General features: G+C 43.3%; 1 protein-coding gene across 1 annotated transcript in view; it reads left to right on the top strand.

The window, feature by feature from the left end:
* Positions 1 to 961: 961 nt before the first annotated feature.
* CLDN10 (claudin 10) overlaps positions 962 to 12,210 on the top strand; it is an 83,589-nt gene continuing 72,340 nt past the window's right edge. The window contains exon 1 of the mRNA XM_090258517.1: positions 962 to 1,190. Within this exon, the coding sequence (XP_090114643.1) occupies positions 977 to 1,190 (214 nt within the window). The 5' untranslated portion in view covers positions 962 to 976. The remainder of the gene's footprint in view (positions 1,191 to 12,210) is intronic.

The following is a 12,210-nucleotide window of genomic DNA, read 5'->3' as shown; positions in this document are numbered from 1 at the left end:
CAAAGATACGATGAGCCAATAAATACGGGAAAAGATGCTCAACCCCATTAACAATCAGGAAAATAGCAATTAATAGTCATAGTGGGCTACCTTTAAAGCCATCAGAGTGGCCAAAGAAAAAAAACATTGACAACACCACAGTACCAGGTACTATGCGGTAGTGGGAGGTAAACTGCCGCAGCTACTTAGTAAAGCGGTTTAGTATGATCCAGAACATTGAAGATGTTTCCCGCATCCTAGCAATTCTGTTTCTAGGACACGCCTTGGAGAAATTCTTGCACATGTGCCCCAAGAAAAATGTATGAGAATGTTGATAGCTGTTCCAGTTACTATGGGGGGAAAGGGGGCAACATAAATGTTCATCTCCAGGAAAATGGATAAATTGTAGTACATACACTTAATAAAATGCTCTATTCGGCTGTTATATATAATGAACAATAGCTGTAGTCTCAAGCAGAGGTAAATCTCACAAACGTAATGCTGCGTGGAAAAGATAAGTTACAAAATACTTATATAGAGTTAGAAGCATGCGAGGCTATGGCAATTGGTCCAAAAAAACAAAAAACAAAAAACAACCAAAAAACCTTAACTGTTACTGTATAATTTGTACTTTGTAATATCTGGTAGGGCATGGTTAGTTAAGCTTCCGGTTAACAGAAAATTAAGCATTAACTATGGTTCCAGGGGAAAAAAAACATGTGAAATTATAACCTTAAAAATCCATCTACAGAATGTTAGCAGAACATCCCTGTAGGAAATAAGAAAGATCGTCCCAAGGCCATCTTGAAAATGCCATCGGTCGATCGGACTTCCGCCTCAATTCTGCTACCTCCTCCAGCCATCCGAGCATGACATACTGTTGTCACCTACCCGCATTAACTGGCCGTAACCCTTGTCCAGGTGTTATTTGTCCGCCGCTGGCCTAGACCACCCTAGGGCTCTGCCTGGACCGTGTCCCTGCATAAGGCGGAGCGCAATGTACCGCGCACAGATCTCGGCGCTGGTGTTCGGTGTCGGAGGGTTTGGGGCTCTCGTCGCTGCCACCGCGTCCAATGAGTGGAAAGTGACCACTCGGGCATCCTCGGTGATCACTGCCACTTGGGTTTACCAGGGTCTGTGGATGAACTGCGCAGGAAACGCGCTGGGCTCTTTCCATTGCCGCCCGCACTTCACTATCTTCAAAGTCGAAGGTAAATACCTAATAGCTCTGTTTGGAATTGGTGTAAACGCGCTCAGGACTGAATGCTTCGTTCCAGGGCCGTGATTTGCCCAGGACGAAGGGGGTGTGTGAATGTTGGCTGAACGCACTAAAAATCATGTATTTTATATGGCAAAGGAAAGTCAGGATAACGTGATGGGTCTTCTAGAAATACCTAAGGCAAATGATAGACTCATAGGAAAGGGCAGAAGTGAACTGGCTTGTTTTCAAAGATAGTTTCTATTTGCCTTGTGTCTTGCATCACGGAGGAATAAATCGTATGTTACCCTATGCTGCCTCGGGCCATCTGAACCTGAAATACATACATGCATATGCATATACACATATATGGATATATTCCAATATATTCCGAGTGCTAGAAGCCTGCACAATAAGGGCAGTGTGGAGTGAGGAAGGAATTCTGTTTTCAAAGGGGTTTCCATATTGTCATGTTTAGTGATAAAATAACAGAAGAAGAAGTTTAGACGTCTCTAAGTGGAGGACAACGCCCATGAACTTCTCCTTTTTGTTACTTGGTTTTATTTTTAAAATATGGAGGCAAGCTTTCGTGGTTATGCATATTAGGAATTCTGTTACAAGTGCCTGTATCTTAAAGAGAGAACTTTAAAGAAAGTTCAGTCTACCTCCAGGGAGACCATTATTTGCTTTTATGTTATTTTAAGAATCACTTTCTGCCTCTGCTTTCTGTCTCCTTGATACATTTATAGATCTACCACAAGTTTGGGGTTTATGATATTAAAAATTGCCCCAGGCATTTTATCAAATACAGACTTTTCACAATCAAATGGCAAAATTGTACCTTGGCCCCTGCAAAGAGAATGGAATAAAATTTTAACTAGGAAGTTACTAAAGCATAATATTTTATGGGATTTTTGTGTCAAGTGTTCAGGTCACTAGTCCACAGTATGAGCCAAAGGATAAAGAGAGATTACTTAATTAACTACTTAGTTAAAGCCGGGAGGTTTCTAATGATGATCAACGGAAATGTTCAGGCTTAGATACATACCAATTAGGCTGTCGAATCACACAAACTTTCCTAAGCACCTGTTTTAGGAATCAGCGTTATGTCTCTCTTTCGTCCCAACTTCTACACTTACTTGGGATTATTTCAAAATTGGTACAAAGGGACAATTTTAAAAGGAGAATAAGACTGTTGTGGAGACACTGCTGTCATTCTGTGTACCTGTGGTCTTTCCCCATGGTCCCCTCTTGGCCCCTGCCCACCCTGGACAGTGAGAAAAAGATACGTCACGTGAATAAGTCTTTTCCTTTGCTCTCTACTGGGCTCATCTTTTTAAAAAAATGTTTTGCCTTATTACCCTTCATTTTATATCTCTTAACAAAACCCAGATATTGTGAAAAATAGGTATTCAACCTTAGCTCCAAAGTGGGCTAAAGAGCATGGTAGATTCTATATAACTTCAACGGCTACTTCCACAAATACATCTTAGAAGAGGTGGAATTAGAAATTCTGTTCCTACGCAGTGTTCATGGTGATCTGAATAATCTTCCACTCTTAAAATTGTATCCCCCTAATTTTGCTTCTTGAGAGTAAAAATAATGTATTCGATAGCTGCCATGGAGCCTGCCCAGAGTTAAATTGAAAACTCTAGTCCAAAGCTTCGATTAGAATATGCAACATTTAATTTGACAGAATATCTCCACCATCTTCATCCTGAACTGAAATCTTTATAAAAGATACAGTTCCTACAGAAATCTATTTCTTACATCAGGAACACTGATTCTTCTTTCCAAAGGAAATGGGAACCCACAGATTTGGGTTTCCTATTCCCCTGGAGTCATTGCTGACAAGGCTGGTTGCAACTCCTTTATTCCTATTGGAAAACATACCAAGGGGGCTTCTGGGAAAGCTTTTTTACGCCAATAGGCTCTCAAACATCACAGTGATTCAAAACTGAGAAAAGAACTCAGAAGCCAATGAGGCGTGTAAGCGGTTATATCACATTTAAAAATAATAAACTAATCCTACATTGTCAATGTGAAATGAAATCTTCTTAGACTTAGGCCACATAAAGCCTCCTCTAAGAAAGAGAAACAGAAAATCTTTTTTAAGCTTCTAGGCTTTTTTTTTTTTTCTTTTTCTTTGCTGGTTACATAACTTCATTGCCGGTGCTGTCCCCCCCCCCCCACTCACTTTTTTTTTTTTTTTTTGCTAACCTCCTTAGATGTCCCATGATAACCATGTTTTCTTAGGGACTCATTTAGATTAATAGTCACTGCACCCTTGAAAGATCTGATGGGAGCCAGCACCGCTCTGGACAAGGAGCACTTACACCTATTGCGAAGCACACAGCTCACCTCCAGCTACAGTTCTCTGAGACCCATTTCAGGAAAACACCATGGGAACCCTTGTGATTCGATCCTCATTGCAGCCCGGAAGCTTCTTGACTCAATTTCAAAAGCACTTCACTGTCTGTAGATGCAATATCCACTACAGACTGTACTAAACAACAAGAACTCTGTCCCCACTGGTGTGGCTCAGTGGGTTGGGTGTCATCCCACAAAGCAAAGGGTCACCGGTTTGATTCCCAGTCAGGGCACATGCCTGGGTTGTGGGCCAGGTCCCCGGTTGGGGGCATGCAAGAGAGGCAATCTATTGATGTTTGTGCATGGGTGTTTCTCTCCCTCTTCTCCCTCCCTTTCCCTCTCTCTAAAAAATAAATAAGTAAAATATTTTCAAAGAGATTAAAACAAAGAACAAATATCCAATTGAGAAAAGGTGAAGTATACTTGACTTTATTAATACATGAATCCTGTAGCATCACATCTAGCAAGTACCGTATGGAAGGTTTTTATCGGCAGAAATTGGCTGGGACAAGAAAGCTATTAGCTCGGCCTGCGAACCAAGTGTCGCTGGTTCGATTCCCAGTCAGGGCACATTATTAGATTGCACATCAGGTCCCCACTTGGGGGTGCGAGTGAGAGGCAACCACACAATGATGTTTCCCTCCCTCTCTTTCTCCTTTCCCCTCTCTCTGAAAATAAAATAAACAAATAAATACATTATTTAAAAAAAAGAAAGCTATTAGCAAGAGAAAATAAAGGATTACTTCAGGCAAGATTACCTTTAGGGGGGATTGGGGATGTTGATCTTCTCAGGCTGACTGCCTCAGTTTCTTTGGGGAAAGATGGAGGGTACCACCTTAGAGGCTACCTCATTGACACTGACCAGAGAATTCCAGACAGAACAATTAACGTTACATTCCTGGAGAAGGTGGAAACTGCACGTAGGTTAGGTCTAAAGTCTAGGTTTGGTGTCATGGGCTTTAGCAGAAGTGACTCCATTCAGGGCCTGTGGTTTTCTCTTTAGCAGCTGCATCTCTTATTTGTCCCCCCCACCCCCACCCCCATGGCAACATTAATAGGCAAGTTTTTACAGCATGAAAATAAAGCATTTCTCATGGGGACAGAAGCAGTGATTTCAGGTGGGGAAGACTGGACCCAGAAGACATTCTTATAAGTAGAAATTAAAGCTGAATGATGGTCACTCTGAGGACAGGGACCTGATCTGTTATGTTCTCCGTGTCCTTCTGACACATAGTGAGCTCGGATAGATATTTGGAAAATGACTGAATGGACAAAATAATGTCAGAGAGTTCATTGTGAGGGCAAAACTGTATTTCTGGAGGAAGGATGGAGTGTGATGAGCTGAAGAGGGATTTAGGCAACTAAAGGGAAATCACTGGATTGCAATTCAGCCAATGGAGCTTCGGGCTCTGACCCTTTAACTAGCCATGACCTTGGCAATGAAATGCTCAGTGCCTCATTCATAAATTTCCTCCTCCATGAGTTGAGAGAGCTGGACTCCAAGAGTTCCTCAAAGTATCTTTCAGCCTGGAGTTCAATCCAAGAGCAGCACACTGCTTCACCACCTGGCAGAAGCTCACCAAAGAATAATCGCTGCAAAATGCTCCTCTAAGATATTATAATTGCTCATGAGATTCGTCCTTTTTCTCCTTTCATCTACGATCTTGTCTGGCTGGCTTTCTGTGTTCCTGACTGTTTAGAATCTTACTGCTTCTGGGTGGAGATACGTTTAAATGACCTTACATGACCATGTAACCCAAGGAAAGGTGGAAGGATTTCCGGGGGAGGAAGGATTTCCGGGGAAGAAAGCCAAAGGCTGTTCTAGAAGCTGGCATTCAAATGATGCTGGCTGCCTTGTCTCCTCACCTCCCAACTCCTTCACTGCTTTTCCCATTCCCTGACCAGTCATGCCACCAGAGTGGGGGGTCAAAAGGAATGGCATTTGCTAGAGAAAAGGGGGTTTTCTATGGATGTTTATTGACATACAGGGAGTAGCTAGGAGCCATCCGGTGTCATAATTTTAGATTTCTTACTAGCTGAAATGTGGGCCTCAGTTCATGATTAAATAAGTCATAAGTGAACCTCAAACAACAGTAATGAATACATGAAAACTGTGCTGTTAATGAGGGAAAATTATCTGTAATAATTTAGTAGCTTCCCAAGTAACACATTTATTACATCTCTACATCTTTGGAAGGCATTTACTTTAACTGCAAGAGAGGCTTCCATTTGCTAAGATTCTGAGTCTGCTTTCTGAGACTTATTGTATATTTCGTACTATAAGACGCACCTGATCATAAGATGCACCTAGGTTTATTGGAGGAAAACAAGAAAAAAGAATCTGAACCAAATGGTGTACTAAAATATTTAGTATGATATAACAGAATAATATTTCAACCATGTAAAGTGAACAGCAGTCAACAGCCGTATGAAGAACTATCATCATTGTCATTAACAAATGAGGAAAGACTTTAGGTTCAAGTGCTCTTCTAGTTTTCTGGGAACCCCAAGAACTCATCATCGCTAGAGTCAGAATTTATGGGGGCCTTTAGTTACAGGCATTGAGGGAGTTAAGAGGTATCACTGGTTGTAACAGTCACTGAGAGTATCACTATCCTAGTTACAGGTGCTGGTGGACTACCCCTAGTACCTGTTACAGCTAGTGATGCCCCTTAATCCCCTCAGTGCCTGTGTTACTACTAGAATAGTGACCCCACCATAACTCCCTTTACATACCACAAACTTCAGCATTTATGGCTGCTCACCCAGTTACTGCTGGCCTCCTCACACAGAAATCTGGGGTGCACAGGAAACAGTATGGAGGTAGATGAGACAGCTGTAGCATCTAATGGCGACGGGAGCCAGCCGAGAACCTGTTACTTCAGCTCCACCCATCTGCCTCTCATGATTGGCAGAGCTTCAGACACAGTGATTGGTGATTGGAGGCGGTTCTACTGACACAGACCCCACCCAGTGTCAAAGACAATTGGCAATTGGCACTCTGCCTCGTACCCATTATTAGCCTCAGGTGATTCGACAGGTCAGCGGTTGTAGCTGGGAGCGTCGGGCGGCTCTCTGCACTCTCCCAGGTTCCGGGTGATGGGCAGAGGCAGGCAGTAACTGACAAGACGCCCTGAGATTCAACAATAAAGTGGGACATTTAAGTGTCCCCAGGGGTTTTGCATAGGCCCACCTCTTCCTCTTCTAACATCTGTCACCACTGCTGACAGGTCAGGTAATACACATCATGGTCTGTGATGCAATATTTGCTCCATAAGACGCACAGACATTTCCCCCCACCTTTGTGGGGGAGGGGAAGTGCGTCTTATGGAGCAAAAAATATGGTAATTTGTTTATTAATTTTAAAAAATTTGTATTGTATATTTTCTATTGCCATTTAGCCCCCTTATACCCTTGCAATCACCATATCTTAATTTCAGGAAAAAAGGCCTAAAGTTAATTTTAATTTTAGATTTATTTCTTGCTGTGTTCCAAATGCATATAAAGTTACTTAAAAGCATATAGAAAAACTTGTTTTCTCTTTCACATTTTTCACCCCCCAAAATAAGCCTAAGGACTGTCCCTATGTGCTAGTCCCCACAAAAATGGCATTCTTTTACATGTTTACTGATGCACTCAATGACAGTAGGCTCTGGACAAGATGAGCCCATAAAATTCTCCCTGTGCCCAGAAATTAGGCCCTGGAGACCCAGCGAGGAGAAGGGCATGTGCCCATCCTCAGTGCATACGCTGCTTAGAGGAAGACCATCAAGTAGCAAGTCATGAGCCCAGAATGACGTGCTCCCTGCTGGTTGGGTTCTATGGGTAGGCAGGCTTCCCAGAAGAGCTAGTGTGTGATCTGTCTTGAAAGATGGGTAGAAGTTTGCCGAGATGGAGAGGGAGGGCACTTCAGGCCGTGAGAGTCCCCCAGCTATACCACTTACTAACTGTGTGACTCTGGGCAAAATGCTTAATAAATGAACCCTCCTCCCCCTCCCCCATAAGTTGGGAATAATATTATGTACTTCAGAGGGTGGTGGTGCGGATGGGGTTAACTTGTGTACAGCGTGTAGAGCGATGCCTGGCCCACAAGCAAAGGTCTCAAAGCAGAAGGGAGCCAAGCGCGTCAGGGAACCACAAGCCTATTGGAACGATGGAAGCATGAAATGTATGGGAGGATGTTCAAACCAGCTGCAGCTGAGGGAAGGCGGGACTTGCAAGGGGACCTTTAAGCTCTCCAAAGGGTAAATTTAGACTTCAGCTTGAAGCTGGAAACTATCGAAACATCTGGAGCAGAGAACACCTGATGGGACTTGCGTTGTAGAAAGATCCTGCAGTATTTCATGGTAGAACCTGAATCAAGAGAGGAGCAGAGAGAATAGACAGGAAGTCATTTGGACACAGACCTGATAAGACTTAGTAAGTGGTGATACATGAAGGGTGAAGCCCACCTGGAGACTTGGTGGCCAGTGAAAGAGGGAGCTGGGTGAGGAGCAGGTCCCAACGTAAGTTCCAGTTCCTCCTCCTCATACAATATTTCCCAGCACGTACCAGCATTTCAAGCGATCAGATTCCAAACATAACAGGTACCCTTTAAAAACATAAATTGTATATAATAAGAGGGCATGGTTTGATTGAATTTAAGTTTATTTTAAAGCTGTGCTTTTTAGACTGTTTAATAAAAACCAACAGGAAAATGTAGGAGCTCTAAAGATTATTAATACAATCTTAAGTGCCATAAATAGCATAAGAATACCAGAACTAGGAGAGTGAGGCCACCCCTTGCCCCTGCCATACTCTAGTCAAATTGCGTGGTGCTAGTCTTGGGTGTCACATTTTAAGGGCCATGGACATAAACCACATTCATTGATTCTAGAAGAGGATAGATAACTAGGAAGATGGGAAACTGTTTCACCTGGGAAAAAGGGATAGAACATGGTGGCAGGGACAAGGGGAGTGGAAAGGAGGTGAGTAGGTCTTATTTAGGAGCACTATGAGTAAGAAACTTCTATGAGAGTTGCTCCACAATGGAAGAGGCTGTCTCACAAGAACTGGCTAGAAGCGTCCAGAGGAGGTTGACGATCCTCTGCTAAAAGGTGGTATAAATAATTCCTGCATTGGCTGGGAAGACAGACTAGGTAATCTTGAAAGTCCCTTCTAATTTGAGAGACCTGAGACTCTGTGAACATGTCAAAATTGAAACTCCTGATTTGCATATTGGCTTAAATATCTTTGATGACTGGTGGGCACTTCAGAACGCAGCAAAAAAAGACCCTGTCTCTCGCCTGGAGCTGTGCACCACTGGGACGGAACCATGAGTTAAAGTAATAGATGTTATCATAGATATGCTCTGTTAATGATATTTTATGTTAAAAATACATTAACATGTCAGAATTCATATAATAAATATATACTTCTCTATCTGATATTTTAAAGAGTCCTAAGCAAACCCAACAATCTGACCCCTAATTCTTGCTGGGGAAAGGAATGATTCTTTCTAAATCCAGGCACCGTGCTTAGTGATGGGAGTTTGAGGGACACAAGAAGACAAATCCTACCCTTAACTGAATGCTTTGGATCGGTGTTTTTGATTTTCATGTACCAAATATATGATCCTCGGTTGGGATCAAATATTAGAAAGGTGTTTTTCTGCCCTTGGATTTGTTCTAATCAAGGCGATCCAACACTGCCAGGTAAAGTTGCAAAGGCAAAGCTTCCTCCAGTTTAAGTCTGGGCTTTACTCCGCTGCCCTTAGAGAGTGTTCACTCTGTGCCACGTCCCAGGTGACCGAGGCTAATCTGATCTGCAGAGCGACCCTCTGAGCCACGCATGGTTGTCATACCCATTCCGTAGTTCTGAGGCAACTAGAAGTTGGAGGAGCTCCTTAACTTGCTTGTTTTCATGGCTAAGATGTTGGCCGGGGCAAGATTCAAATACCAGCCCATGTGACTGCTGTACCCAAACACTTGACTACCTGCCCAGCAAGGACTCCCCGTGGCCACTTTCCAGCTAGAGGAAACTGGAATCCCTTCCTGGTCCCCTGCTTCAATCCAACTGGATTCGGGGCTCAACCTGTTCTCTACTTTGTGCCCCTGCTCATGCCGATGGGGACAAATGCCTTTCTTCATCATTTCTCTCTCTCTTCCTCCAAACTCTACCTCAAGGGTCGTATGGAGCTTGTTTAACCTTCTCAGTGGAAGAAACCTTTGTCTTCATCTGTCCTCTACGGCACTTGATACTTTCCTTGCTGTGACTTGGTCACTGGCTTACATTGTGGTTATTTGTGCACTTGACCTTTCCCACCACTGGATCATCAGCCCCTTGAGGACGGAGTATGGGCTATTTCTTTCTAATGCCTGCCTAGAAGAGTGTGTCCTGCATAAATCCATACTCTATAGTTGTGTGTGGAACTAGTGGATTAGTTGTTGAGTTGAATGAGTAGAAGCAAGAACAGGACCACAGGACATGGAAACCTTTTGCAGGTTCTCCATCCTGGAGTCATTACTGAATCTATCCAGAGGGTTGCCAGGCACGTGTTTCCCTTTCTTGGCCAACAGCAGAGCGTGAGAGAAGGCAAAGCATCCCAGGAAAGTGTCTGAGTGAGATGGCCTTTCTTGCTCACAGGGAATCATGCTGGCTCTCATCGGGAGCTTCTTTCTTTACTAAGAGCTCAGAAACCATCTCTTTAATTATCTGTTCTAGAATTTATGTGGGGTTTGCTACCAAGCTTACCAATAGTGATTTCTGAGACATGCCCTCTGAAATTCGAGACATTTTTCTTGACTTTCTTCCTGGATTACATCTGATCTATCCATCCAGATGTTAACAGTATGAATTCCTTTGGGCCGTAGAAAACAGCCTGTGTGGAAAAAGTGCAGCTGAGGAGTCAGAATGTGGTAAAAATGGCCCCGGTTGTTCTGATTATTCCAACAAACTCACATTCTGAGGACTGTTTTTCCTCTGAGTAGTTCCGGGATGAGTCCTTCTCTGGGTAGTTAAAGGACTCTGAGATATGAATGTGCCTGTGGTCTTGTCCATAAGTCATCCAGCCATGCGTGACTACGGTCAGCAGAAAATATAACCTCTCTAGCTCCTCGTTGGCTGGATTCTGAAGAGTGGCTGGACTAGTGGCCATTTCTAACATCTGCAAAAAATGCAAGGTAAACATAAAGTGCCCCTCACTGAAAGCAGACTAAATGACAAACCATAACCCTCTCGAGAGAGCTGGGTACCATTTGGGTTATCTTTATTACAAAACAGGTCTGAGGGTAATTGCTTTGGAAATAGTAGTGGTTCTTCCATGCATCTTACTTTAGGTGAACTCATATGGCGGAGATGAGGAGTGGAAGTCATTTTCTAACAATAAGTGATTTCTGTCCTGAATGTTTCCCTGCCAGGATTTTCTCATTGTCCCCCCGTTCCCTGATCACACACGTCACACCTCAACTGCACTCCCACAGCTCCCTCGAATATTTGGAATTACCGCTTATGATGAACTTAATCAACAGGTCTTCTTTTCCTGTTTACAAATCTTGAATCTTCCCTTATTCAACATGCATTTTTAAACATTTTGTACCGCTTGTCTATCTCCTACTTTTTATCTTTTTCCCCGTGTGTAAAAACTGTGCCCTGCACTGCACAATTCAAATGGAATACAGGCAGAAACTTTGGACTTCTCTGGGAATCCCTGCCCTCCTTGTCTCTGAGCTTCTGGGCAATGCTTGTAAGGATCTCTTACCTACCATCTTCAGGGGGGAATGCAGACTGTTCTCAATAGAATTAGGGGTCAGACCCTTGGGTTTGCTTAGGACTCTTTAAAATATCAGAAATAGATAAGTATATATTTATTATATGAATTCTGACATATTAATATATTTTAACATAAAATATCAACAGAGCATATCTATGATAACATTTATTACTTTAACTCATGGTTCCTTCCCAGTGTTGCACAGCTCCAGGCGAGAGACAGGGTCAGTTGCTGGATGGATGGGTGGGTGGGCGGATGGATGGATGGGTGGATGGAGAACATTAGGGGGAGGTCATGGGTCATAAGGGTCACTGATGATGTAAGAAAGTTCTCTTTCTTTGGCCTTTAGCACTCAGTTGCACATTTTTTTAATCCATTGCAGGAGAAACATTCATTATTAATTGCTTTGTTCTACAGATAATAATGGAGCCCCTGCTATGTACTGTTCATTTTAGGCACTAGAGACAAGACAGAAAACAAGGGCAACAAAGTCCTCATGGAACTTGGGTTTTAGTGAGAAGAAGAGGAAATGTTTGTGTCTCCCAAAATGCATATGTTGAAATCCTAAGTCCCAGTGGGATGGTGTTAGGAGGTGGGGCCGCTGGGAGCTGATTAATGTCTTTGTAAGAGAACCACCCCGCTCCAATTAATGCCTTTGTAAGAGAAACCCCAGAGATCTCCCTTGCTCTCCCTCCACTGTGTGGGGACACAACAAGAGGTCTGCAACCAGGAGAGGGTGCTCACCAGAGCCCGACCAGGCTGGCTCCCTGATCCCAGACTCCGAGTGTTCAGAACTGTAAGAAACAAATTTCTGTTGTTTAGAAGCGACCCAGTCCGTGGGGCTCTGTCACAGCAGCTCAGACTGACAGAGACACCAGGCAGTGAGAACCAGCCCCCAAACGCCAGGTGTGCG

This window comes from Furipterus horrens, unplaced genomic scaffold, assembly GCF_987537825.1.
Source record: "Furipterus horrens unplaced genomic scaffold, mFurHor1.1.pri manual_scaffold_12, whole genome shotgun sequence".
Lineage (NCBI taxonomy): Eukaryota > Metazoa > Chordata > Mammalia > Chiroptera > Furipteridae > Furipterus > Furipterus horrens.
This window is presented reverse-complemented; position numbering and strand designations above follow the sequence as displayed.